This window comes from Pongo pygmaeus, chromosome 8, assembly GCF_028885625.2.
Source record: "Pongo pygmaeus isolate AG05252 chromosome 8, NHGRI_mPonPyg2-v2.0_pri, whole genome shotgun sequence".
NCBI classification, from domain to species: Eukaryota; Metazoa; Chordata; class Mammalia; order Primates; family Hominidae; genus Pongo; species Pongo pygmaeus.
The window spans coordinates 11328680-11356331 of NC_072381.2; the positions used below are offsets into that span (position 1 = coordinate 11328680).

Consider the following 27652-nt stretch of genomic DNA (forward strand, 5'->3'; position numbering starts at 1 on the left):
GGGAGCCACGATAATGAAATTACAGGCAGGAATACGTAAGAGAGCTGAGAGGCAAGGGGACTGGGTTTTAGATGGAGCTCGTGAAATCGGTGGCATCATTTGTTCACTTGTATCTAGCACTCCTAGAAAGCAAGCATTGTGTGGAGGTCCAGCCACAGGAATTCACACCGAGGGCCCAGCACCATGGGACCCAGAGTCGGTCATAGTGCCCTGATGTGACCGTTTCCTAGCAGTGCCAGTTCTTCTTGGTGGTTGGATTTTGGGCTAAAAAAGGGGCTACATGGGTGACCCTCCAGGGTCTCATATCATGTCCTGGGCCTCCTTGTACTTTCTAAGAATGGCATTTTGTCATTGCCTTTTGCCTCAAGATGCTAGGGGTATAAATCACCTTCTACCACGGAAAAAGGACTACTCTTTTTTTTTTTTTTTTTTTTAAGGTTAATGCTAAATTTTCTTGAAAATTTTAATTCAGGGGATTTTTGGTGGTTTTTTTTTTTTTTTAACCTTTAACTGCCTTGTAGAAAGTGAAAGTAGGGGGTCCTGGCAGGGCCAAAGCCAGTGACTGAGAGTTGAAACTGTAGTGCATGGCAGATTCGCTTGAGCACAAAATATCCCACTTAGATCTACAGCCTTTGGACTCTGGAAAAAAAAAAGTATTAAATTCTTCTCCGAGTGGCTAAGATTGAGGGAGAAAATAGATGGCAAGGGGAATCAAGTATGAGGAGTGTGTCCTCTTTTGACTTAAACTGGCTCGCATGCTACTGACTTGACAAGAAGCCAAGATCCCAGTTGCAGTTCGACTTGTGTGAAGCAGGCACCTGCTTTGCTTGCAAATGCACATACAAAAGAGAGCTTCATTCACAGAAAGGAAAAAAAAAATAGCGGGTTCACTAATTTAGCCTTCCAGGGCCTTCGTCCCTTGATCTGTCAGCCCCTTAGAATTCAAAGGCAGCCTGTAAAGGAATTCCCTACTTACAACATGATGACTTTTTTGATGTCCTGAATTCGAATATAACTCAAGTTGAAGTTGTCTGCTAGGGCTATTACTTTGTTGTTTAATAAAAATATATATGTATATATATATGGTTCAGTCATCAGATGATCAGTCTGGGGCTGCTTTCAAGTGTTTATGTGCTTAGATTTAGAAAACAAAGTAGGTTTTCATATATGTAAGATGTCGAATGACCTTGAAGACGTAGACAGGCCTGTCTTGACCCTGGGGCAGAGTCCACTTAGGGAGGGAGACAGCTGTTCTCATGCCCAACCCCATAAGCTCCGAAATGGAAATACTTTTTATTTGACCAGCTTTGCCGCAGAATTGCAGGAAACCATTTTTCACTTTCTCTCCTTAGCCCTCAAGTTGTATAGTTATTTCGTATTCCAGAAAATGCTCCACAGTTCCCCATAATAAGATATTACTGAAGGGTGGTATCGGAAAAAGAATTAGCAGTTAGAACTAGAACTTTCCAGAAAGGTCCCTCCTGCCATGGTAGAGAACACCTTACACAGGGAAGTTTCTCCTCGCTTCAGGCGGGTAGCTGCAGAAGAGTCATGAGGAATGCCTCACTAAAACCAGCCTTGCTACGCGGGGTCAGCTCCTGCCTTTGGCATTGTGACTCGTTGGCATGTGATCTGAAGTTCCTGCCCTGCAGCTGACGAGCCACTGTTTCAATAATTAAAAACAACTCAAGTCACTGTCCTCCTGCCTTGAATTTGATCATTGCGCTTTGCATGTATGTATCAAAATACCACATGTACCCCATAAATATGTACAAAGATTATGTGTCAATAAAAAACAGAAATTAAAATCCCAATTTTTAAAAAGAAAACATGAAAGTAATTTTTAAAACTGCGTCAGCCATGCTCAGTGGCTCATGCCTGTAATGGTAGCACTTTGGGAGGCCAAGGCAGGAGGACCACTTGAGACGAGGAGTTTGAGAAGCCTGAGCTATGTAGCAAGACCCAGTCTCTACTAAGTAATTTAAAAATTAGCCTAGTGTAGTGGCACATGCCTGCAGTCCTAGATACTCAGCAGCCTACAGTGGAGAAGATGACTTTAGCTCAGGAGTTCGAAGTTACAGCAAACTATGATTGCACCACTGCACTCTAACCTGGGGAACAGAGTGAGATCCTGTCTCTTAAAACAAAAATTGCCTTGTCCATATATTAGAGTCAAGGGATGTAAAGAAAACCGCCTTTTTAAAACAGTGTCTCAGAGCGTCAAACCTTGGTTTGGAAACCTTGGAGGAAGTTTCTTTAATGAGTATGGTGTCAGTTTTCTTAAGGCAGAATGAGTTCTAAAATCTGACCTCATATCATTGTCTAGAGTGGTGTCTACATTACCTCCACACTGAAAAATGGAAATACGTTATTGCTCTTTGATTTACAGCAAACCATGATATAAACTGGTTATCTTTATATATCAGTACATTTTTTTTTCTTGTGAGTATTATTACCCAGAGTTTCCAAGTAAAGATTTTCAAGGGAAACAGCTGTGGTTTGAAAAGGTTTGTGATAATCCAGATGGTTTCTTTGAGGATAAATCTACTTGATCATTTAAAATTAAAGTCTTTCAGTACAGTTGAGTGTTTCTTTATGATTTTAAATACACTACTGTGTGTGAGTGAGTGAGAGTGTGTGTATATGTGTAAGAGTGTGTGTGAGTGTGTGTGTGAGAGTGTGTGTAACTACCATTGGCCTTTGTTTGGGGCTTTATCTTTGGAAACAGCAAAAATCTCATATCAGTGTCTCAAATTATCTAGCAGTTAGGCAGGCAAAATACCTGAGGGAACTCTTCATGACAGCAGAAACTATTAGTGAAAAAATATAGCGAGACACCAGCTACCCTGTGTGGAATATGTCACACTCAGCCTCTCTGGGAATTGCCACTCTCCACTTCTGATCCATGATGGCATAATCATAGCTCACAATTATAATACTGATTACAGATTGCTTTCCAAGCTGAACATATGCAACTGTACTGCTAAACTTACCAATTTCAGGGAATCTGGGCGTCAAAAGCATCCACATCCCCGCAGCAGGCCTCTGGGGAGGTAGGCAGGGTGACAGGTGGGAAATGGGGAACCAGGGCTTTCCGTACCTGTCTCCTTCCCTCGGTGTCCAGGATCTTCTTGCTGCTTCATGGCTGCCCCAAGATGCTCCCTGTGAGGACCCCCCCGGGCCTGCCTTCACAGACAATGCTCTGTGCCCCTGGACCTTTCTTCTGTGCTTTTTCTGTCTTACGTTCCCTTCCTAGGGGCCCTGCTAGATGTTGACAGTGAACAGCAGAATCACAGTGACGTGTTAGTGGCCAGTAAGATCTAGTGTATTTCCCCTCTAAGTTACAGAGAATCAGCACAGTCTTTTTGTAGTCAACAGAAGAAATCATCACTAGTGGGACTGCTAGGCTCTGTATGGACCTAAGACTGTGATATTTGGTTCTGGGATCACCTCTCCTGAGTTTTCCCTTGGACCTGATGCACCTGTGAATTTTAAAAGTCCTGGTGAGGAGTTGTGGGAGGTGCTTGTTAAACTGGCACATGAAGAAGGATGGTGTTTTTTGTGTTTTGGGTTTTTGGGGGTTTTTTTTGTTGTTGTTGTTGTTTTTGTTTTTTGGTTTTTTTTTGCTTCAAGGACCAGAGCTTTTATTATTACAATGAATTGTTGAGGTCGCTGAAACAAGGGATATCCTGAAGTCACCCGGGCATGGAACACCATGTTTGTCTTTTCTAACGAGGCCACTGCCACTGGCAGAAGCTCCTGAATGAGTAGATAAGCAGTGGCATGAATCGTCCCATGCAGGTGCTTATTAGATAGTGTCAAATGAGCAAATTGGAAATAGGTGAAGCAGCAGAAATTACCAGCATTAAGCAGCAATGGGAGGGTTGAGACCTGCAGAAGCACCTGGTTCATCAGACTGCGTCAGCCTGTGCTGATCCCCAGAGCCCCCTGGCCAGTCACCTCTAACATGGAGCGAGGCCTGTCACTCCACTCCATGGACAGTAGGGAAGGTAGGATTCCGGGAATGAATTCTGAAGCCCAAGGGACTGTCCCCTCTGATGCATGGTGCAACCACTGACCATCGAAGAGCCAGCCCCTGGGTGTTGTAGATGTGTGACTACCCCTTACACTGATGTTGGAAACAGAGCCCGCAGGGGAGGAGGCTTGCCCCTGAATCAGACTGCTGAGCCATATGGTGCTGCAGCTGACCTGGGGAGGAGTCCAGTACATTTCAGACCTGAGTTACAGCTGGCGTGGGGAAATCTAGGAGACAGGTGGTTCCCTTAACAGCTGTATATTTGGTTAGGGCTGACAAGAAAGAAAATTTCGTCCTTGTTGAGCCTTCGTGGTTTTTCAGGGATATGTAGTAGCTCCTTGACCTTTTGCCGTAATAATTGTCATTTCAGGGAAAATGATATTTCTCTCTTTGTTGAAATATTGTCTGCAGGTGGGTAATCTAGTATTTTACAGGAGCACATTAAGTGATAGGTGGATAAAAAGACTATGGTTGTTAACTAGGAGAAACTCATAGAAAGTCTTTCAAATACATTCCAATATCTGGAAAGGTACACGCTAAAGTCCTGCTGGGGAAAAACACTAATTGCTGCATCTAAGCTGACTGTTTCAATTTGGAGGTCTGTATTCATCCTGCAAATTTTAATAAAACTTAACCAACACTGTACTTGTTAAGTGAACCATTATGCATGCTGAACCAAGCATAAGACTTCCTTTAGTCTAATGGAAGTAAAGAATGCTTTTGACCCTTTTTCTTTTTTGGTCCTGAATGAAACACTTTGGCTGCATATCCACATAGTTTTGTGGGGGGATATTAAGCAGACCTGGTTTTTACTTACTGATGGGACTAGGCCGGGCACAGTAGCTCATGCCTATAGTCTAAGGGCTTTGGGAGGCCGAGGCAGGAGGACCACTTGAGGCCCGAGTCCAAGACCAGCCTGGGCAACATAGTGAGACCCCTATCTCTACAAAAATGTAAAAAGTAGTCAGGCATGGTAGCACACACCTGTAGTCCCAGGTACTCAGGGAAGGGGCAGGAGAACCGCTTGAGCCAAGGAGTTCAAGGCTGCAGTGAGCTATGATCACACCACTGCATTCCAGCCAGGACAACAGAGTGACATCCTGTCTCAAAAATAAATAAATTTTTAATGATGAAGCTAACTAAGGTACTGAGGAAGTAAGATATTTCCCCACGGTAAGTCATTCAGGAACTAAATGTGAAAAACCAAAAGAAGCCTCTGGGGTTAGTATTCCCAGTCTCCTTGTCTGCCCAGGACCCCACATTTGTGTAAGTTGCTAATTGCACAAGGCTATCCTACTGAGGCCGTGAATAGAGTAGAAATCCAGGCTGGGATGGGCTTATCAAGCCATGGACTGTGGCTAGGAGCTATGCCCACCTGGAGATGGGATCCCCTCTTGGAATCGGCACAAAGGCTCCAGGCTTCCCTGCCAAATGCGGCGCCTGTGGGGCTGTGCTGGGGCTCAGCTCTTGGGTCGGACAGATGAACGGTAAGGCACATTGTCAGTGTTACCTAGGATATCCTCCTGTGTGTCACACTGGAACTAGAGCTTCTCTTGGCATGATCTTAAAGAATACCTGTTTAGATGATTGTACACTTTTAACTGAAACACTTAAGAACTATGCATAGTTGGAAGAGGGTAAGTGACTGACTTCACCGTACTAGTTGTAAAGGCAGAGTGGACCTTGGATGAAACTAGAAAACATTTGAGATCTTGGGGATCTTCCCATCTCCCCCTCTGTATGTTTGAGTCCTTTCTTCCTTCCTTTCTCCTATTCACCTGCCATCCCACCCCGCTTAGATACCAGCTTCAATCTGTCCCTTTCTGAAAAACAAAAACCACCCACCTTCTTTTCACTAAGAACTTTGTTCAAGAGGTAGACCCTTTAAAGTAGGTAAAATCACACTAAGCTGTAATAACTAGCAACAATTAAATGTCTCCTTCCTCAGGGGACATGTTTTAGTATGTAAATAGCAAAAGGACTACACCTTCCTAGTGGACTCTCAGGCAGCGAGCCATGGCAGGGATTTTGCTTGGGTGTCCGAGGCAGGAGTGCTCCCTTTATCCCTGAGACCACTGTATGTTGGTCAAAGCTCTCCACAGCTGGCTCACACAGAAATGCACACAATTCACTCCGTTTACATCATCATTGTTCCTTGTCGCTTTTATCTTAGCGTTGTTTAGTTCTCTATTTTCATTTTCCCTGTCATACCGTTGGTCTTCCAGGCCAACCTAAACTCTTCGTTCCTGGCTGCGGCGTGGCCAAACTGGCATCGGTTTTTCATCTCCTGAACTTACTCTTTCGTCATTTCCTTTATTTCAGCCAGTAAACGGCTGCATCCCTAAATCTTCTTTTTTAAAACATCTAATTCCCAGAAGTTACCTGCCTGAAAGTATCAGATTCTGCTTTTTTTTTTTTTTTTGAAACTGTGATTATTAAATGAGGCGGTAATTCAGAACTTCCCCATTGCTTCCTTATCCAGAAGCTAACGCCATAAGCCCAGGACAGGGAAAAGAGAAGTCACTGAGACTGTGTTTGCTAGAAGCGTTTAGTAAGGCTTGTCCTGTTTTTCTTTGTATACTAAGCCTGATGAGGCGTGGTTGGTGTTTTTCTTCTAAAAATGGTTACTGGAAGCTGGGATGTTAGTTTCCTTTTGGAAATTATTCCTTGGCATGAAGCAATTCCTATGGCTTTTCTGGGGCTTACATCACACCAGTGAAGCTGAACTCATTAGTGAAGTTGATCAGTTCGGTAAAAAAATCTACCATCAAGAAGCAGAGCCAAGTAGATTCTGGTCAAAGAACACAAAATAGCTGCAATAAGATGCTTGTGAAAATGGTCAGTCTCTTCAGCTTGATTCTTTAAAGAAATATCATAATGTTCAGTTCCCTTCATTCAGGTGATACATTTGAAGGATTTCTGATCTTTGGATGCGTGGAGTTTTTCAAATGCCAAGATGCTATAGTCATAGTCTACCTTGTCCAAAAGGCAAAGGTTTTGTATATATTGACTGTCAGTAGACTCTAACTAAATCAAGTGTAAAATGGCAAGGTTCCAAATTTCTCTTCCAAACGAGGAAGAATCTTGGATGTCTTTAAGGATCTTGTATGAATGAGATTATACTTTATTTTCCCCCTGGAATGGCAGCACCTCTCAAAGCTCTTCTGGCCCCTGTCTGGCTCCGTGCGTTATGTTCCTTTAGTAAAGCCAAGATAAAATACGTACAGTCTTGGTGAGTGCATCACTTTACTTTTTTTCCTCAACCACTTGCCAAAGACAGCCCAGATCAAAGGTTAGCATCTTTGTTTCTTAAATTTCAAGTTTTTGTCCTACCCTCTTTTCCCAAACTGATTGTGCTAAGAAACTATATTGATGAATAAATAGCCAATATCTTTATCTACAAGTTGAAGAAGGTGCAAGCCGTCCTCCAGGATGCAGAAGGAATGGTCTAGGATTTCCACATACCATTTTCTTTGGTGTAGGAGGTTGGTTGGAAAAAGGATATATGCTGGCCTGCGCGGAAGGGCCGGGGACTCCTACAGGCTCTTGGAAAGGAGGAATCAAAATGTTGCCAGTTTGTATGCCACAGCCGTACGTAATGCATGGGCCAGAGTCCACTAACATCTGTTTGGGCATGTACCCATCTGTATTGTAGCTTAATTTCTAAACCAGTTAAAATACAGTCTTCCATATTGGCAAACAAGTATTGAGGGTCATATGTACAGAACTTTGCATCATGTAATGTGGTGGAGATAAAGAAGAATGCACTATCCCAGCTTTTAAGAAGCTTATAATCCAGTTGTCTGAAGCTTTGAGTTTAGAAAGTCTTTCAAAAACCTGATGTTCTGGAGATACACTTTAAGAAAATTATAATTAATGTAAGCTTGTGCTGTTGTTATTGTGATTAAATGCTTCTCTTCACGTAGGTGCTATAGCACAGGTCCTGTTCACATCTCACTCATTCCTCCACCACCTCCCACCCTCATTCTTGAATAGCTGTATTCCAGAGAGGTGAGGCACAGAGTCAGGAATTGATCTCCAACGTGGGTAAAGCTAATAAATATGATTTAGGATCAAAAGGTACTGTGTAAATGCTTGAGATGTTGTTATTGCTGTTCTCATATGCTTTATTATTTTTAAATTGTGCATCCTTTTAAGTAGATTGTTTGTTCGCCACAGTCTCCATTATATCTAAGCAAAGCATTCACAGAAATTTCTAAAACCTTTTCATTTCTCTCTGTAGGTTGTTGTTTCGTAACATTTTATACAAGAAAAGCTGCACTTGAGGCCCAGAATGCACTGCACAATATTAAAACTTTACCTGGGGTGAGTCGGTTTACTTTTGTACCAGAATCACTTTATTGCTTGAAAATGGTCCTTTCAACTGAAGGTTCTAGTTATGGGCTCTTAGTGCCAAAAATGACTTTGGTCTTTTGAGGAGTGTGTGCTGACCCCCCGGTTCCCTGCAGCAGCCACACCAGCTGGCCAGCCCATAAAGGAGCGCTGGCATTAACACTGACGGGAAGCATTCTCAAATAGTGCATCCCCTGGTTAGAAAATCAGAGTGACCCCACTGGGCAGCCACGGCTGCCAAAGAGTATTGGGTGGGCTAAGATTTTAAAAGGAAAAAAAAAAAAAAAACCCAACACACACAAGAGAAGCAAATGGAAAAGAAAAAGCTTTTATTCACCAGGAGCTCCTTTTCAAATTTTGTCTTTAGATTTTCTTTTGAAAGGACAAAATGTACCCTGTACAGCCATAATATTAAGCCTCCTAATGGTTTCTAAACAGTCAATGGTGGTTAACAAAGTCAGTGTTTTAATACCCAATTTGTGGCTTCATGTTGATATAGGACAGAAAATACAAAGCTTACAATTTTTTTCTCCATTTCCTTCCCAGTAATATTTGATAGTTGGCACAATTCACCAGAAATGAACTGATGTTGCATGTAGGAACACCAGAATACAGTTTTTCTAAAGGATTTTGTGGCACTTTTATGTATTTCATGCTATTAATTTCCTGATGCTGTTTGAATGTTTTCCCCATTGACCCAAATATCAGTGATGAGTTCATAATGACATGCATTTGTTATAATGAAGCACCTGTGGTAACCAGAGCAAGGATAATGATTTTATTGAAACCTAGTTTGATAAGAGTAAAAGAAAGATAAGATAATGTCCCTAATGTTTTCAGGGTATAATTCTACCTTTGTGTCATTTATTTGTCTCTGAACGCATACACAAACACCTCTGTGTATATACACATTCACACATGCACACATAACCATTGAACCACCACAGACCCCCAGAAAAGATAGCATTTGTATGATTCATCCTAGACTCATTCACAATACAAGATTTTAGTGGCAAAAGGCTCAGCAAAGGATTTTCACAACATGAGCTTCTTCATCACCCAAAAGTCATAAATTAAGAACCTTGATTTTGAATCATACTACTTTGGTATTCCCCTTTGTACGCGAGGAAATCAAAGAATAGAAGGTTCGAAAAAGCACGTGTGTGGTCTCACAATGGTCCTGCCCAGTTTCACTGCTTCTCTCTGAAGCTGCTAAGGTGGTTCTTAGTAAAGCTGTTTTTATTGAGTCTAAGTGCTTCGCTCAGTGACTTTAAAAAAATAGTATTACTTTATCTGCATTCTTCATGTAAATGGACTTTTTTTTAACACAGATTCTAGGAGATTGCAGTGTTGGGTCACATTGTGGAATGAACAAACCAAGGCAAATATTTACTGACTCAGCCAATAATAGATGAAAATCATTTTTGTTTCCCAGGCTCCTAATCAAACCCAAAGACCACTTTGTATTTCTTCTTTTAAAAAGAAATGCTTTCTAGTAATGAGCATGCCGAATCCCTTCTAGGTGTGTTTTTTAAAATTACTTGAGACAGTGAACTGTTGTTAATTTAGCATTTAAGGTATAGTGTAGTTTGATACCAAGTCACATCATTTTAAATGAATGCAGAGCTTGGTGAATATGTATTTATCCCTCTACTAGAAACACAGCTCCCAGCATGCGATCTTCATAGTCGAGGGTGCGCTCAAGAAAACCAGAGTGAATATGATGAATGGGGCATGTTGAAATGCATAAAAGTAACTTATGAATATGCTTCTGTTTGGGATTCTTACACTGACTCTTAGAAAACAACATGTTTTATGTTTTTTAAATACTGTATGTGTGTTACTTCTTTTCTTCCTAAAAATTCTGCATGTAGAATTTAGGGGAAGTGATGTTACAGACCCACTGTCAAGGACAATAATTTGGGAGGTGGAAAAGTTGGTCAGTGGATTATTTTTGGTTTTCTCCTTATCTAGTTTCATATGCCTAATTACTTGAGGCAGGTTGAAGGAATTTGAAAAGTCAGATCTGATTTGTAAGGCTGATAGCCTTTCCAGTGCACACACTTGCTACATTTGCCATTTCAAATATGGTAAATGAGAGTTTCATATCTTGCATTTATGTACAGCTTCGTCCAGTACACATTACCCTTAACAGCTATAGGAAAAACATGGAAGTGTTTTCCTTTTAGCTGTGTGAGTCTTTGGTGGACAGAAAGAAATGGGACCCGACATAAAAGATTAATGCATATTCTTGGAAGAAAAAATATTACAGGGTGCCTTGCTGTTTGATTACAAGCCTTGGAATTAGTCAACATTTCCATAATTCTAAACCAATATACACCTGTTTTCCCACTGTGATGTGAAGGCACAACTTAATTTAACAGAGACCCTGCTGTGCTAAATCTCTCATTAAATACCAAGTGAGTTCGGTAATTTAAAGTTGTACACTACTATTTTAACTGGTTGCCTTCATATTATGAAATTAATAAGAAATTAATGATGCACTTTGCCATATGCCTTCAATTTCTTTCTGAATAAAACTAAAAGGGATAAAGAAAAAATACATCACCAGCTGACACTTTAAAGCTTTTCTGGTTGTAATCATTTTCCTGTGGATAAAATCCATTAAAAAGTCACTTGCTGCCTTTTTTCTAAAGTGTCCAAAACTTTCGATTTAAAACAAGATCAAATAATGCTAGGGTTTTTTCCTATGTAATTTTCTTTTGCAGTTGATGTTTTGTTTCATAAAGAACTTTTATTATGCGGCCAAGCTTGATTGATGTGTGGAGTTTGCTTTCCTCTGTACGCGCCATCTTTCTTTCTTGAGGGAAACAAAGAACGTGGTTAGTTAGGAAGCAGAAACAAGTTGATAGAATGGTCTGTTGTGCAATCAAATGTGTCTGCCATAAGATTTTGATTTAAAGGCACCCTCCTTTACATGTCATGAATGAATTTTAGAAATCCTTTACGTGGGGCTGGAGAAACGACTCCCAGATTGAGGTGACGGATCAGGGCTCTTACGGAGCAGTGCAAAATCATTGAAGACACGTTTCTCAAACTTGCCTCTTACTGGGTAACCGAAGAAGACGCTCTGTTTTACATCCCCTGAAATTCTCAACATAAACCCTAGAAATACAGTGGCAGTCATAAAGGAAGCAAATTCAACAGCTCAACACAGAGCAAGGGATGAGAGTCTGGGAGTCCTTCCCTTGGTTTGGTCACGCATCTCCTCTAGAAGTGGTTGCTGGATGCTCCAGCAACAGATGAAATTTTAGGTACAGTGCCTCATTAGTTACTGACATTTCATGAGATTAATCCCAAATGATCATGGAGTGCCTACAGTGTGCCTAGCTCTAAGCTAGATATTGGCAGGAAGTAGCAGGGATTGAGCCCAAGGGGGCCTCTAGCTAATCTAGCTGGAAGGATGGACAGTAGACAGGTAGTTAATACTTACATGGTTCGTGCTTTCACGCTTTTCTGCTGCAGACAGAATACCCATTCCACCCCACACACACATCCTTGAAATGCCTAGTAAGTAGAGCCTTTATAGCCTAAAGATAATACTGTGAGTGTATCTGCACAGGCTGGGCTACCTGAGAAGCTATTGGATTTGGTGCCTTATGAGGCTGACTTTTCCCACTGCTGGGCCATTTATGGTTTTGGACTAATTTTGGTTGCCACCACTTTGATGACATGTCAGTTTGGGGTTAAAGATAGCATCCCTTCTTGAGGGTTTTATCTAGGCACAACCTAACTGGTAGTTTGTTCAGTAGAAATGTCATTATCTACCATTGTGTTTCCCAGAGGGACATCCTTGTCAAGGCAACTTGCAAGATTCTCATTTTGTTTTTTGTTGACCTAATTTAGCTCAATTAAAAAAATAAAGTAAAATAGAGACTTAACTGAGGCCCAGAAAAACTACCAAGATCTTTTCAATAATCAGATGTCAGGGCCAAATATCCTTGTGCCGGTGTCAGCACCGTGCTGGGTGTCATTCTCTTTCCAAGGTCTTAACACATATTGTCTCTGGTAATAAGGCTTTTGGATTGAAATCCACAGCAGTATCATTAGAGCATTCACTGTATAAATTAATTTAATTAAGGATGTAATAACAGGAATACAGTTTTGAAAAACCTCTTAAATTTTAACAGCAAGGAGGAAACTGCGGAATCTAAATGTCTTGTAAAATATTAATTGCAAATTTCTTCCAGACATCTTCTCTGAATATGCCTTACCCATTTCTTTTTAGAATCACCACCAGTTTTATTAAATGCAGTTTATATTAAGGAGTTATTGCCCTAAGAGAACATTTGTTTAGAGTGCTCCATTTTAGCAGCAGCATGCTGAAAGATGTTTTATGATAACCCATGCAAGGTGAGCGAGGACTGCCGGAGATCTGGGGTAGAAAAACAAATGAGCCTGATCCAGTCGGAGGAGGCAAGAAGGGAAATGGCCTCCTGGGACAAGTGTGTTCACCCGGGTGGAGTAATGGGCCCCTTCCTGGCCTGCCCTGGAAGAGATAATGGACCCGTGTGGGTAGGCACCTTCCTCCCAAGCAGGCTTCACTCCGCTCTCCATGGAGTTGGCCTCTGTGTTCTTTCCTAGTGGAGTGCTACAGTTTCTCTCTTCAGCAAAAAAGCTTGACTCTCACTGGGGCCAAATTTCGTTTGCCCATTTTAATGCATTTGGAGGTGTTCATTTTCTTTGAACCACCTCTCCTACTTATTGATAGGTATTAATGCCTTTGTTCTCAGAGCCATGATTATCATCATTTTATCATTGTCATCATCATTATTATTTTTGCCATAAAATGTCTCAAACCTCATCTCACTGTGTCAGAGAAATTTCTCCTGAAACCATCCCATTGGAATCAAAGCCTAACTGGGCCAAGTTAGAGAATTTTTTTCTCAGATGCCTTTGGTTTAAAATTATCATGGAAAACAACCGAAACAACTGTATGAACAGGTTTCAGTCCTCAAAGTCTTGTGCCATGCAGGGCACACAAAGCGTTGATGCATTTCTTTATTCAGCAACCATGTATTGAATGTTTATTGTTTGCCAGGCACTGTTCTAGATACCAGGGAATACTGTAGTAGCAGCCATGCCCTTTATAACCAAATCACCAAACCACAAAGCCTGCCACCATGCTTACACGTGGTATGTGTTTAGTAAGTAGCTCTTACATATTGAATGCCCAAATAAGTTAGTTTTTATAATGAAATATTTCCAAAGGCCTACAGTTTTATTTTCTAAAAAAAGATAATTATGCCTAAAAATATTTCAGATGTTCCAAAATATAAAATGAATGTAGATATGTTATCACATATATGTGTGTTTAGTGGTACAAATTGTTTCATAGACACAGATCTGTATATGTGTATGTCTATATGCCTATAAACATACCTTCCACACGTACACCTGTGGATGTCAGTCCAAATAAATGCAGGAAGATGGAACTTAAAGTCCTCCCTGTTCTCTGTGCAGCCTGCTGGCATAGTCTCAATTACTTTGTCGTGAACTTTCTTATTTGAGGCTTCACTAACGATCTCAGTTCCTTGGTATAATTATAATTATTTGTTTATGGGTGCTTTGAGTCCGGATCATGGCAGATTCATGGTGCGTGTTAGAGAGGGTGCTTGAGAAATGGCCATGCAATGATGGGGAGCTCTGCTTCCCAGCATCCTCACAGTCAGGGCTGAGCGGGGCACTGCCTGAGGAGTTTCCTGAGCCCTGAGGAAACATGCCTCAAAAGGCACTGCGTCTGCCTCCTCATTTGTGTAGGTGTGAACTCTCCTTGTGGAGCACCCCAACATACAAATGTGTGGAACATACATGTATTCCACACATGTATTCTGCTGTGGAATGTGTCAGTCAGGACATCCATTTGGTGCAGATGCTTCAGGTTTACATTTGCAGAATTTGGCCTGGGCTGAGAAATTCGGCCTCATGGGACTGCCTAGGAGGAGCCATTTCCCTGCCATCTGTGTTTTCAGATAATACTCAAATCTCATACAAATAAAAGCCAAACAAACAAAATAAGGACTTTGTTTCTCTTGGAGATGACTTTTTAAGGACTGTGACAGAGAGTAGTAGGGGGAGCTCCGGAGGAGTCCTTGGAGGTGCAGAAGCTCCCTTCCCCCTGCAGGAGTCCACAGCAGTATGAAAGGGGTAGGGGCAGAGTGTAGACCCAGCCCCAAGTTGGGCTCAGCCAGGTGCAACAGGATGGCTTCCAGCTGAGCGGTGTAGACCCAGGAGAAGATATCAGAGGATGGAAGGAAATCCTGGGCCCAGCGAGTTCCATTCTGCAGGCCCAGGCCCCAGGGCAATGGGAAAGTATATTTTAATGCTTAATAAAAGGCCATTACAAATTGTCTATTTCACCCGCCATAAAGTTTTACACACTACCTGAATAGCAGGTTGTTTTGCTTTTGGCTGGCAGTCTGTTGATTCAGTAATGTTGATGGGCAGTTATTTACGTATGGCTTTGATTAAAATAAAAAACTAGTTATTTTTAAAGCATGGCCTACTCAGTGTAAGGAATTGTACGAGAGAAAATGTATGAGGATTCTTCAGTGGTGCAAAGTTGAAAATGCCAGCACAGGATTACAGTAGGGAATAGCCACACCATTTTTGGCCTCAGAACCCCGTGGAAGGCAGTGTTTAGTTTTGCAAACAACATAGTCTCAGCTGTATCCCTAATTAATAGGACTGTTGCCGGGGCTTGTGTAAGAGAGTAAGTTAACGCGCTGGTACTGGTGCCTGATAAGATTTGCAAAAGTGCCTTGTGTCATTGCTTGAGGGATACTGGTATCTCATTGGTATCTTGTGAGGGGATGGTAGGATGGTACAAAGGCAAAATGAAGCCATAGTTAGATTTCAGGGATAATCATTTCTCTACGACAGCCCAAGATTAAACTGGGAATATGCAGTTCACTTATGTCGACCTTAGTTCCCAAAAGGTTGATAGGATTTCAAAAGAAGATTGTGGGGGAGGTGGGGGATCCATGAATTTGATTAAAGGTCTGCATGGAATTACAGAGGAAGGAGTGAGCTATGATAATCAAATGATGAAAGGAGAAGTTTGAAATACACCTAGAAAATTGGCCAAATTCTGTCATTAGCGTATAGGGTTTCCGTGAGAACTCATCTCTGAGAATATCATATCTGGCTGGACAGATCTTTAATCTTTGACATCAGCTGAGCGTAACTCAGGAGATGATGTCCAGGTGAAGTGAGCTCGTGAGTTCGGAGCCTGGAGCTTTAGGCCACACAAAAAGTATACAGCATGGGTAGATGTGGAGAGAGTTCTCCCAGGAACACCAAGGTTCTTCCCCCACACACTAGGAAATAGAGAATGGCTGAGCTGGGGAGAGCCGAGGCCAGGATCAGAGGGAGTCAGGGCTCTGCCGAATGTGGTCTGGTTTGTGCAGGGAAGTGTGCTGGACACTTACAGGAGGGCGGTGTGGGGAGGGAAAGAAGTTTCATCTGTCCCTGTGCTCGTTTCAGCCGTAAATGGTCATAGTATACAGGTGCCTGGGAAGTCTCATTAGTATTATGACATAAGCTGTTGAAGTTGGTTTGAATAGGAATATTTCAGGGCCGTACCCTCACAGCTCTCACCGCCCACCAGCCGCAGAGATGAAAGGATAAACGGTAAACAGTGCATGTGGAGATCGCAGAAAGAGATACTGTGACAAAGGCTCTCTTTCATGGTCTTCATTGTCCCTGCCTGTCATTACTTCCCGTTAACACTCAAAACACACATTTGTGCTGCCATCCCCTCCTCCTCCAGCCTTAAAAACGCTTGCAATGCCTTCTGTACTTGATCTGCAAAACAAAAATGGTTGGACTGAGTGGCTCTTTCCAGTCTTGCAAAACTCTTCTTTGCTGTCCATGCATTGTCTGTGGTCACGTCCTATTTAACGAAAATCTCTATACTGTGACTTAAGTTGGTTCTGTGATGGGTTAGTCATTTTAGAGTACTTCACGTAGACAAACGTGGATTATTCAAGCTTTGACTATCCCCTTTGAGATTGAGCATCTGCTTTCCTTTCTGGTTGAGAACCAACAGGGAGCTTAGTACTCATAATTTTTCCACCAGGAAATGGAGAAAAGAGAGGGCAAGGGGATGGACTCAAACGAGTCAGTTTATTTCCTTGTTTACAGCCCTGGTTTGACAAGAAAGGGTATTTAGCCTAATGAGGTTTCAGGATTATTGGTGGATTTTTTTTATCTATTTGATTCCTGTCCTCGGCTGACATGGGTAAGTGACTCCTCTGTGTTTGTAAATGGCTTTATAGGGTTGTTTATTTGTTATCCCTTCTAAAAATATTTCAGGTGATGTATCGATAGCATTCACCTTATTACACTGAGGACATCTCTGAAGTGCCAGAGATTAAATTAACTTCTCTGACCTCCCTAAGCAAAGCAGTGATGGAACTGGAGTTAGAAGTCGTCATTTCTAGGACTCCTCAGTTGGGTTGGCCTCGTGGTGGTGGATTTAGGTGTCATGCTCACTGCATTGTAGGGTGGAATGGGCGTGGCTTAAGAGGCCAGCACAGCACAACAGGAACAGTCATCGTGAAGGAAGTAGCTCCTCTTTACGGGTTGCCATGGGGAGGCTCCATGGCTGTGGTTTAATTTTCACAACTCCACAGGACATTTGTTGTATACCCTGTTTTACTGACAAGGAAGCTGAAGCTCAAAGAAGATGAGTAACTTGTTTGGGGTTAAACAGCTGGCATCTGACTTTACAGGCAGTTGGGTAGAACCAGTATGTCTGGACTCTTAAGCCAAGGAACTTTCCATTCTGCTGTGTGTTGGTGCAGGCTTGTCGGTCCCGGCAAGTGGTCCTGGCAGGTGGAGGGCCTCAGAAGGACCACATTTGCCCCTTTGGCACTGTCACAAGATAAATCTAAATCCTCAGTCCTGCTCCACTACTGCAGCTTGTTATGGATGTGGAACAGCAGGATCATGACAGTTCTGGCTGTGTCAGATGGCATGGACCTGCTGACAGAGTGCAGCAGCATGAACCTAGAAGTCAACTGGGCAGGCAGTGGCCACACATGCATACATACATACACACACACACACACACACACACACACAAGCTGGCCCTGCCACAGCAGGAGCATCAGGGCACCTGGCTGCAGCTGTGCCCAAAATGGGACGCCATGTTCCCTTGCACAGATCCTGAAAAACATTCAGCGAGCGAGGCAAGGTATTTGCTAGAGACTTTTGGGTGTGAAGTTACTAACATGGAGCTTTCTAAGAGGAAGTGATAGATCAAAGACAGTCATCACTGTAAGAGGTACTGCTTTGCGAAAGTGATTATAAATGCACCATCTTTCTTCAGAGGAGTGTAGCTTTAGCAGAATCATCTCATTGACATTCATGTTATTAGGGTGCATTTCTTTATCTGTATCCACAGGCCTTCAGTCCCAATCCACAATCTGCATTTTAATGCCCATCTCCATCCAGCTGTCCTCGCCATTGCTCTGCTTCCGTGTTCCACAGACAGGGGAAGGGCAAGTATGGAGGCTCACCCTGGAAGAGTGAGCAGGACTCTGTTACCTGCAACCCCAAGCTTTAGGCAGCAGGACAAGGGGCCAAGGTTGTGAAACAAACGGAAACCTCAACCTGCCTGCCATCATCACACCCTGCTGCCCTGAAAACTCCTGGAGGCCTTTAGAATGGAACTGTTCTACCCTGTTGTTTTACTAATGAGAAAGTGATGGTCCAAGCAGTCAAGTCTGCATAATCATCTAAGCTTCTGAGTCTGCTGCTGCCAACAAGGGGCCAGACTCACCACCACAAACCAGGGCACTGAGACGTAGAACCAGGCAGCCCACGCCACAGATGGCGCAGCAGGATGAACACGACCCCATGAGACAGCGCTGCTGCTCTCCGCATCACGGCAAAGTCAAGGCAAAGGAGGATGGGTGCCAGGGGTGCCTCTGCATGTAGTGCTGGAAGCTTGGACGTTCCTAGGCCAGTTAGGATCAAAGGCTGAGCACTGGCCGGGATATTAGGGCCAGTTCTGGGTTGGCTCTGTCTAGCCATCACATTGTGGTTTTTGCTGTTATCTGCTGTTAGATTCTGCCGGAATCTAAATGATAGATGTATCATGAGGTGGAAGCTCAGGCTACCTCTAAGTTACAACAGTCAGAGCTCATGATGTCACGGTGGCCTCTGGCAGCCTGGGTTAGACCAGGTAGTTATTTGCCATTTCTAGGCTGGTGCTTTCTACCACACTGTCACGCATCAGGGACGAGGGTACCGAGTGAGAGCAAAGGATAGGCTCCTGCAAACTCATCTCCTCTCCTGGAGGCTTAACTGAGTGACTGTGGGTCGCCGGGTGTATTTTAATCTGTGACATTCCGCACTTTGTGTACTCACCAACACATACACGGTATTATTGTTTCCTCAGAAGAGTGTGTATTTAAATACATGCCAGGAAACTGTGCAGGTATTTCACGTTAAGTAGCATATGGGGCCCAGTGTAGTCAAGAAGTCACAGGGATTAGGAAAGAGAAAATGAATTGCTGTCATTGTATATATGTTATATGCTTAGTAAATGTCACAACAGTAGTCACAGAGCCTCAGGATGTTTCTAGCATATTTTGGCTTATAAATGTTTTGTCTACATAATGGATATCTATCAGTGGCTCTCAGAATTCAAATAATTTTAATGAAATAACACTAAATGTTCAAGTATTAAAAGTAGTAGTAACAGTTAACAGCTATTGAGTGTTTACTATGTCCTCAGAACTATGCCAAGAACTTTATGTATACTTGATCTCACATAAAAAAAAATAAGGTAGTAATTTGTCTTCCTTACCTGTTTGCCTTTTCAACTAGAAGCCTATTTTTCTACATTCAAGAAAGTTAAAGTGGCTACACCTCTTAGAGAACATTTCTCTAATGATAAATCAGTGTGTTTCTTTTATGGGTAATAATTTACCTATTTTAACTAGATACAAGTATGATAAGAAAGAGACCTTTCAGTTAACTGAAGCTAAGCTCATCCTGTCTTCCTTACATTGCTAATATCTGACTTACGATTTACTAATATTTGTAAGGTGTCATTTAAGTAGGTGTGGAAGCATTAGCCTAGATTTTGACTAGTTCTTTGGTGTCTTCTGCAGCTCATAGAGGCACTATAATGACAACCCCCACCCGTGCCCCTCGCAAAAAAAAACCTTGGAACCACCATTTTATCATTTGAGAATCTCAGTCACTGAGTTAACCTGAATCACTCCTAAGGCAGAGTTACCAAGATTTTAAAAACTCTGTAGGTCACTGACAAAAACTAAATATCGTCAGTAAGGAAAATACTTAAGAGACTCAGAAGCCCAGGAAATCCTGTAGCTGGTTTCAGTCGGCTCTTGTTTCTTTGAATGTTATGTGGGTCAACAGAGGAAGAAAGGACCTGTGCACAAAAGTAGGCCAGATGGAATTATAGATCACAGACCCTAGAAGCATGTCCTGTCCAAGCTCCTCACTTGATAGATGAGGAAACTGGAGCCCAGGAAGGTGGGAGGACAGGTGAGGTGCTGACGGTCACGCCAGTCAATGCTGGGGTGAGTACACATCACATCTCCTAACTCCGAGCCTGTTGCTCTTTTCAGCAAACCATGCCCCCGTGATTTCTCTGCAAGATTATGCCAAGCATGTCACCTTAAAAAATCAGAAATCCAGAATCCAAATTTCCAGTCTGTGTGTAGCATTTCATTCCATGACCTGAGGCTGTTGAACTTGGTGTTTTCTTTTTCTCATTTCCATTCTCTGGGAATGGAACCCAGAAACCTAATAAGATTCTTCCCGGCCATCTACCCAAAATGATATGTCCAGTAGATTAACTTATAAAGAACCGATAAAGACAAAGGAAAGCAGTCCTTTGTACTTCAGCCCATTTGCATATAAAACTGGGGCAGTGATTCTCAGCCTCAGCTGCACAGAAATAGAACCCCTCAGGAGCTGTTAAAACTATGTATGCCCGGGCCGCACCACAGCCAAATAAGACTTGCTTGGGATGAGAGTCTGGCATCAATAATTTTTTTTTTTTTTTTTTTTTTTTGAGACAGAGTCTCGCTCTGTTGGCTGGAGTGCAGTGGCGCAATCTTGGCTCACCACAACCTCCACCTCCCAGGTTCACGTGATTCTCCTGCCTCAGCCTCCCAAGTAGCTGGGATTATAGGCATGTGCCACCACATCCAGCTAAGTTTTATATTTTTAGCAGAGACAGGGTTTTGCCATGTTGGCCAGGCTAGTCTTGAACTCCTAACCTCAAGTGATCCACCCACCTCAGCCTCTCAAAGAGCTAGGATTACAGGCCTGAGCCACCATGCCCGGCCTAGTATTTTTACAGCTCCCCAAATGATTCCAATGTGCAGGCAAGTTTAAGAACTTCTGTTAAGAGAATGAATCATCATGGACCCCAAGGGCTAGGTGGTGGTGACATAACTTGTTTTCATCTTCCGCTGTTCATCTAGATGTACAGGCACTCACTCTGACCTGCTGATCATCTTCCCACAGGTACACCGGAGTCTTGGTACTCAAGCAGCAGTCACGTCATCTGAGAAAGTGTTAGAAATGCAGCCTTGCAGTCCCTCCCCCCAGACTTGCATTTGAATTAGATCCCTGGGTCTTACACATTCACCCAGAAATAATCATGTGAGGTGACAGATACGTTAACTAGCTTGATTGTGATCATCATTTCACAGTGCGTCTGTGTGTCAGAACATCACTCTGAAAAAATTTAAAAAAATTTTTTTAATTGAAAATACTGAATCCTGGGTGACATGGGTACATAACGAAGTTTGAGAAGTGCTGTTCTTTAGAACCGGTCCTCTCCGATGCTCTTTCCCTGGGAGTCCCTCACAGGGCGCACTGTAGGGCAACCCCGTTTTTGTGTGCACACACACTTCTCGCAAGTGCTGGGTTGCTGTGTTCCCTCATCTGAGTACCAAAGTCAAGAGAGATCTTCTGGAGAGGCTGCCACCCTCCCTGTTTCCTTCCAGACATTCTGAAGGTGGGGTGAAGTGGGGCATCCTGACTATGGAGGACAGGAGGTGAGAAAGTAAATGGAGATGTGAGGACGTGCTGGGTTTTCCAGCATCCTTGAATGAGCAACTGGGTTTTTCCCTCCCAACCATCCTCTAAATTGTGGGAAATCTCTGAATGGGACTTACATAGAATTAATGTGTGTCAGACTGTAAGTGGATGAATAGAAATGCTACTATTTTAAGCACAGTTTTTCTGGCCAGAACAAGCTAATTCTAAAGCATGAGGAACAGTTTTCTGCCACAAAGAGTTAATCTGTAATACTCAGCAGCTCATTTCCACCTTGCACAAAGCATCGGAGTGTAGAGTCCTGCTGTTTCATCATTCACGGACTCGAAATTCGTTACCAGGAAAGCAAAGCATTTATTACCCTGTGTCTCTTGCTATCCGCAGCTTGAGAGACTTTTGCTGACAAAGAAAATTTAACTACCACATGAATGCTAGAGTGGAATATACTATTGCATAATGAGGGATGCTGGGTCTATGTATGTTTTTGCAATTTGGGAGGCTTAAAAAGAATGTCATCTGCCCTGAACAGTGTAAGATTTCCCCTTGAGTGAGTTCTGAGTTCTTGTTTTTCATTCTTCCTTCTTGTGAATCTGGAGAAGTTTTTCACATTGTGGGTTATTCCTAATTATTGTAGCTACGACAAACATCCTGGGTTGTAGTCTGTAAGGACAAAATCATTTGTTACTGCATAAAACCTGAACTTACCATGGTCAGCGTTTGCCTAAATCAGCAGCTGCTGCTTATTAGACCAGCATCAAAGAGTGAGCTGCAGTTGGGAGACCAAATAAGAAACAAAGTGATTAGAAGATCCTTGTGGAACAGGAAGCAGAGTGGGGCAAGACAAGAGATAGCATATACCCAGAGGAGGAGACAAGCTAGGGTATCATATCAGCTTGATGGGGTGTCAGCCCTGAGCAGAGAAGGGGATCCGGAAGGAGTATGTGGGCTGGAAGATAAAAAGGACCAGGGTTCCTGCAGAACTTACAGAAGCACACACATTGTGTCCATTTTGCTCATTGCAACCAAATGATTAACTCTTCAGAAAAAAAAAAAAAAAAAAAAAAATCCTGTTTACTTAGTTTGTATATGGTTGCTATCTTTCTTTTTTTTTTTTTTTTCCAAAAAGGCAAGAAACCTTTACTCTTTGATAGAGGAGACAGCTTTCCAAACAGCAAGACTCAATAAAGACAGCATGAGGTCAACTGAACCTGAACCTGTCTCTTCTCTTTCCCCTCTTTTCTCTCCTTTTTACCTGCAGTGCACTCAAAGGCAAAAAAATAAAAAATTAAAATCTTTCATCATCTCAATATTACATAAAAATTGTGTTCAAAAGAGAAAACCAAATTTTACCTTTGTATTCATGTATTATTAGTGTTAAGCGCCACCCCCCCATCTTTTTTATTATACTTTAAGTTTTAGAGTACATGTGCACAACATGCAGGTTTGTTACATATGTATACATGTGCCATGTTGGTGTGCTGCACCCATTAACTCGTCATTTAACATTAGGTATATCTCCTGATGCTATCCCTCCCCTCTCCCCCCACCCCACAACAGGCCCCAGTGTGTGATGTTCCCTTTCCTATGTCCATGTGTTCTCATTGTTCAATTCCCACCTATGAGTGCTATCTTTCATTCTCACATTCCTGTACTCGTTTCTGTTGTTTCAGTATCTGATTAGAGCTGAATTAATATAGTTGGGGGTAAAAAATAGCTTCTATCTCTCAGTGACACATTTTTGGAGACTCATAAGCCTCATTGTTTTCTCATCAGTGACAACTGTGTCTCTGAGTCAGATGACTCAAGTCTCCTTCACCCGTGGTCTTGGGAGAAAAAAAATAGAATCAGAAGTGAGTAACTCACACAGCCACAGGACCAAGTGATCACAATCACAGCATCCACTAATTAGTGGAAATGAGCCCTGGACTCAGTCCAGTTGACGAATGGTAAAATCTATGGCTCGAAAAGAAGGGAAAGAGCAGTGCTGAAGATGTTTCAGTTCTTGGGGTGATCTTTGTAGCTCCTCCTGAGATGTGCCTTGACGATGTTGGCTAAGTGCATGGTACTGATTTCAAGGACACACTGTGCTATATTTTTACATAATCTGCTTCATAGGAGATAGCCCACATTCATGGATAGGAGATGGCCCACATTCATGGATGGTAGAAGAAAAATGGCAGAGCATGCTGCATATGTGGCGGGACTGTCATGAGACTGTCAGAGTCAGTTGTGCCAGGTTCCCAATTCCCAGAGCAGCATCCCGGCGTCTTGTTTAATCATGATCTTCAGCCTCTTGACAGCATTTGGTTAACAGATGCTATAGCTTTGACTCCTTGGATGTGTTCATAGGCATTTTATCTTGACTCTATTCGCTAAACATGGCACACTCTGTAAGTTTCATTGTAATGTAGCTATTAAGCATGTCCACTGTACATTAAGCTTTACTGGGAAAGAAAACCTCCCTAGAATCCACTAAAATTCTAACTAATGAAAGAGTAAATACACCAGCTGTCCAGGCCCAACATTGATTTTTGAAAGGGCAGATTGGGCCTGGGCTACAGCTCAGAATGTTGAAGAGGCTGGATTGGAGCAGAGCTGAGGGAAAAAGAGAAAAAGACACCTTAAGCCATGTGGTTTCACACACGCAGGAGAAACGAACACTTTCTCCCAAGTTACAGGAACTTGGGTGTACTTTTTTTAGAGATTGAAAGTAAAGGGTGTGATCAAATGCTGCCCTTTAAACACTGACATGCCCCGGGTTCTGTTTTCACTGCTTTCTTCTCACGCCGCGTGATTTCTTTTGGTCCCAGTGATCCCAGGCTTCCGCTACCTCTACAGGCTGCTGCCTGCCAAATGTTTATCTGAAAATCGGACTTCTCTGCTAAGCCCCAGACTTAGATATCCAGTATCTGCTATTGAACAGATCCATTCAAATGGTCTACAGGAAATGCCAGTACTAAAATTACTATTAACCAGGTCTTCCTCCTGTATTGCCCATCTTTAGTGAATTGGTGGGCCAGCCAAAGCCAAACGCAAGAAATGGTCTTCCTCATCTCCTCTTCCTTCATACACTTCACCTTTCTAACCCCCAACCTCCAACAGTGAAGATACCAGGATGCGACCTTAATGGCACCTCTAGAATTCCTCCCTCTTTATCAAGTTGGGACTCACCAGTTGTCATTAGGGGTAATAAAGGCACAGCAAGGGTGAGGGGATTTGGGAGGTTATCCCTGTAATCACCATGCTTCCTAGTATTCTAGATGTGCTCTAGAATGGGAGAGGTGGGTGTACCGGAGTTATACATCACCACCCACACCCACAGGCATCTGTGAACATTGCTGCATCTTGTATCAGAAAAATCAGATGTGACTGCTGAGTTTAAAGGGTGAGATCCACACTCTATACTGTGCCCCTACCTTTTTCTTCAGCTTCTGGGACATTTTTGCTCATACGCTATGTCCCAGCTGTATGATACCACACACGCATTTGGTGTCATCCTGGGAAGGTAGAGGTGAACATTGCTTCATTGTAATCTACTGTGTCACATGCTTCAATCTATCCTGTCACCTGCTGTTCTTCATTCCCCTCCATTGCTGACATCTCAGCCGCTCCTGTTCTGAGCTCCAAACTCCTTGAGAGGGAACATTGTCAGAGCCCGGCTTAACACCCCACACCATAGATAGTGCTCAACAAGTGTTTGTTGAATAGGTGAACTCCGAAGAACAGCTTTTATTCATAGACACTTTTTCAACATTAAAAAAATACAAGTTCTGGCCAGGCGCGGTGGCTCACGCCTGTAATCCCAGCACTTTGAGAGGCCGAGGTGGGCGGATCACGAGGTCAGGAGATGGAGACCATCCTGGCTAACGTGGTGAAACCCCATCTCTACTAAAAATACAAAAAATTAGCCAGGCAAGGTGGCGGGCACCTGTAGTCCCAGCTAATCGGGAGGTTGAGGCAGGAGAATGGTGTGAACCCAGGGGGCGGAGCCTGCAGTGAGCCGAGATGGCGCCACTGCACTCCAGCCTGGGGGACAGTGAGACTCCGTCTCAAAAAAAAAAAAAAATTCAAGTTCTTTACAAACTGGTGGGTGGGGGTGAGAGGAGGGAGGTCTTGATCCCCTCATCCCCATCGCAATCCTTTCCATCAGGTAGATCCGCCCTCCACAGACAACAAACACAGTAGAGATAGGAAGCCCTGCAGAGTTAAAAAGGCACTTTTTACTCTAATTATAATCCTTAAGTGAATGAAGAAGAGAGTTGACAATCCTACATCACTTTACATTTTACTGTGTACTTTCATATATATTTTCTGATTCAGTCCTCACAATGATGCAGTGAGTTTTCTGATACAATCCCTGCTTCAAACATGAGTTCACCAAGTTTTAACGAGGTCAAGCAACTTGACTCACATACTTGCAATTGGCAGAGTCAGAATTCAAACTCAGACCTTACGATTCTGTGATGTTCTTTCCACTACAAAGCGAACATAAGGAGGCAAGCTTCGTAAGTCCCCATTAAATGCTACATTTCCACAGTTGTTAGAAATTATGAAAGTAGAAGCTATGTCACCACAGGTCAAGTGCTGTCAATAAAGGGTTCTCGCTTTACTCCTTAACATAAAATCTCTCCCACATGCTTGTCTCACATATTCCTCATCTGTGTTTACCTTTGCCATTTCAATTTAGGTTACACGCGGTATATCTGAAGGCCTAATCCTTGAATTTACTCTTTAAAAGATTGAACTTGAGGATAAGCATATTTATAGAACAATTGAACCTTAGTCATAATTTCCCTAAGCTCTACCAACCAGTAATTTCCAAAGTTGGTGAACGATCTCACACATCAGAATAGAAGGTAGAAATCAAAATGAGTGAAATTAAACTCAAACTCATGAAGACTGAGCAACGCTGGAGGAGAGCTCTTTCTTTAGCAAAATACCAAGCAAAGTCAGTGCAACTATAGAAGACGAGATGAATAAATGTAGCTGCTGAAAACAATATCTGATGTCTTGCTCAGATGTTTAATGTATTTGCATTTTAAACATGGGTAATAAGAAATAGCCCTTAAGGCATTTTGTAAAACTTGCCATTTATTTTTAGGAGAGAAGATTTTTTTTGGGGGGGGGGGGCAGCCTTGTTTGTTTAAAAGGAGAAAAAACAGATATTTAATCATTTTTGCTTAAACGTGAATAAGAATGGGAAATTACCCTAGTTATGTTTTCATTCACTCAGTACAACTCCCAGAGGCCATGGAGGTAAATGAATGGAAAAAGATTGCTGAGTGAGGTATGGTATTTATGTGTCTGTTGTAAATGAAGTTGTCATTCCTAAACCAATCAAATCATACATTTTTTATGAGAGCTTGCATCTTGCAGAGAGGTGGAAATGTTAGACACTAATTAATAAACGTGGCTGGCAAAGCAACTCAGACAACTCAGGACTCATAAACTAAGCTATGGGAGGATCATTAGAATACGAAATTCAGTAGTGCTTTTCCATTGATTTCATGAAATGCCTGTATCCTGTCAGAAGGTTCAAGATAGAATACAATCGGCTTAAATTTTCCAAGTTAGTTTTGAACCAGAGATTTTAAAGATTTGCTTGTTAGAGGGGTATTCTTGTGGTGGCTTTAGATTGTCTTAAAGTTCAAAGGAAACTAGAGATTACTGGATAAGCATCAATAACATTAACAGAGCATTGAAGCTGCCTGGAGTGGATGGAGGATGCCTTGCGTTGTGCACGAAACACTCATCAATTCTATGGTTTGTTTAGAGGGTAGTGTTGTTTTAAGTCATCAAGTCACTGTTTAACTTGAATTGAAACTAGTAAATACTGCAGATGAATTACTGGATAGCTTTCCAGACCTTAAAAAAGAAAGTCACCGGGCACAGTGGGGGGCACCTGTAGTCCCAGCTACTCAGGAGGCTGAGGCAGGAGAATGGCGTGAACCCAGGAGGCAGAGGTTGCAGTGATCCGAGATCACGCCACTGCACTCCAGCCTGGGCTAAAGAGCGAGACTCCATCTCAAAAAAAAAAAAAGAAAGTCTACAAAAATGGAACTTTTTGGACCTTTTAATGAGTTACCTGAAAAGAAGAGAATGTGGTTTCATTGGTTGCATAAGGTTGAACCATATAAAATGGTCACTATTAACCCATGTTTTTAAAAAACTACAAAAATGGCAATTTCA

The 27652-nt window shown here is 42.4% G+C and overlaps 1 protein-coding gene across 21 annotated transcripts in view; it reads left to right on the forward strand.

Moving 5' to 3' along the window:
• The window catches only part of CELF2 (CUGBP Elav-like family member 2), a 536938-nt gene that overhangs the window by 411476 nt on the left and 97810 nt on the right, over positions 1–27652 (forward strand). For all 21 annotated transcript variants that reach the window (XM_063669540.1, XM_054436851.2, XM_063669539.1 and 18 more), the window contains one exon: positions 8280–8362. In XM_063669540.1, the coding sequence (XP_063525610.1) occupies positions 8280–8362 (83 nt within the window). The remainder of the gene's footprint in view (positions 1–8279; positions 8363–27652) is intronic.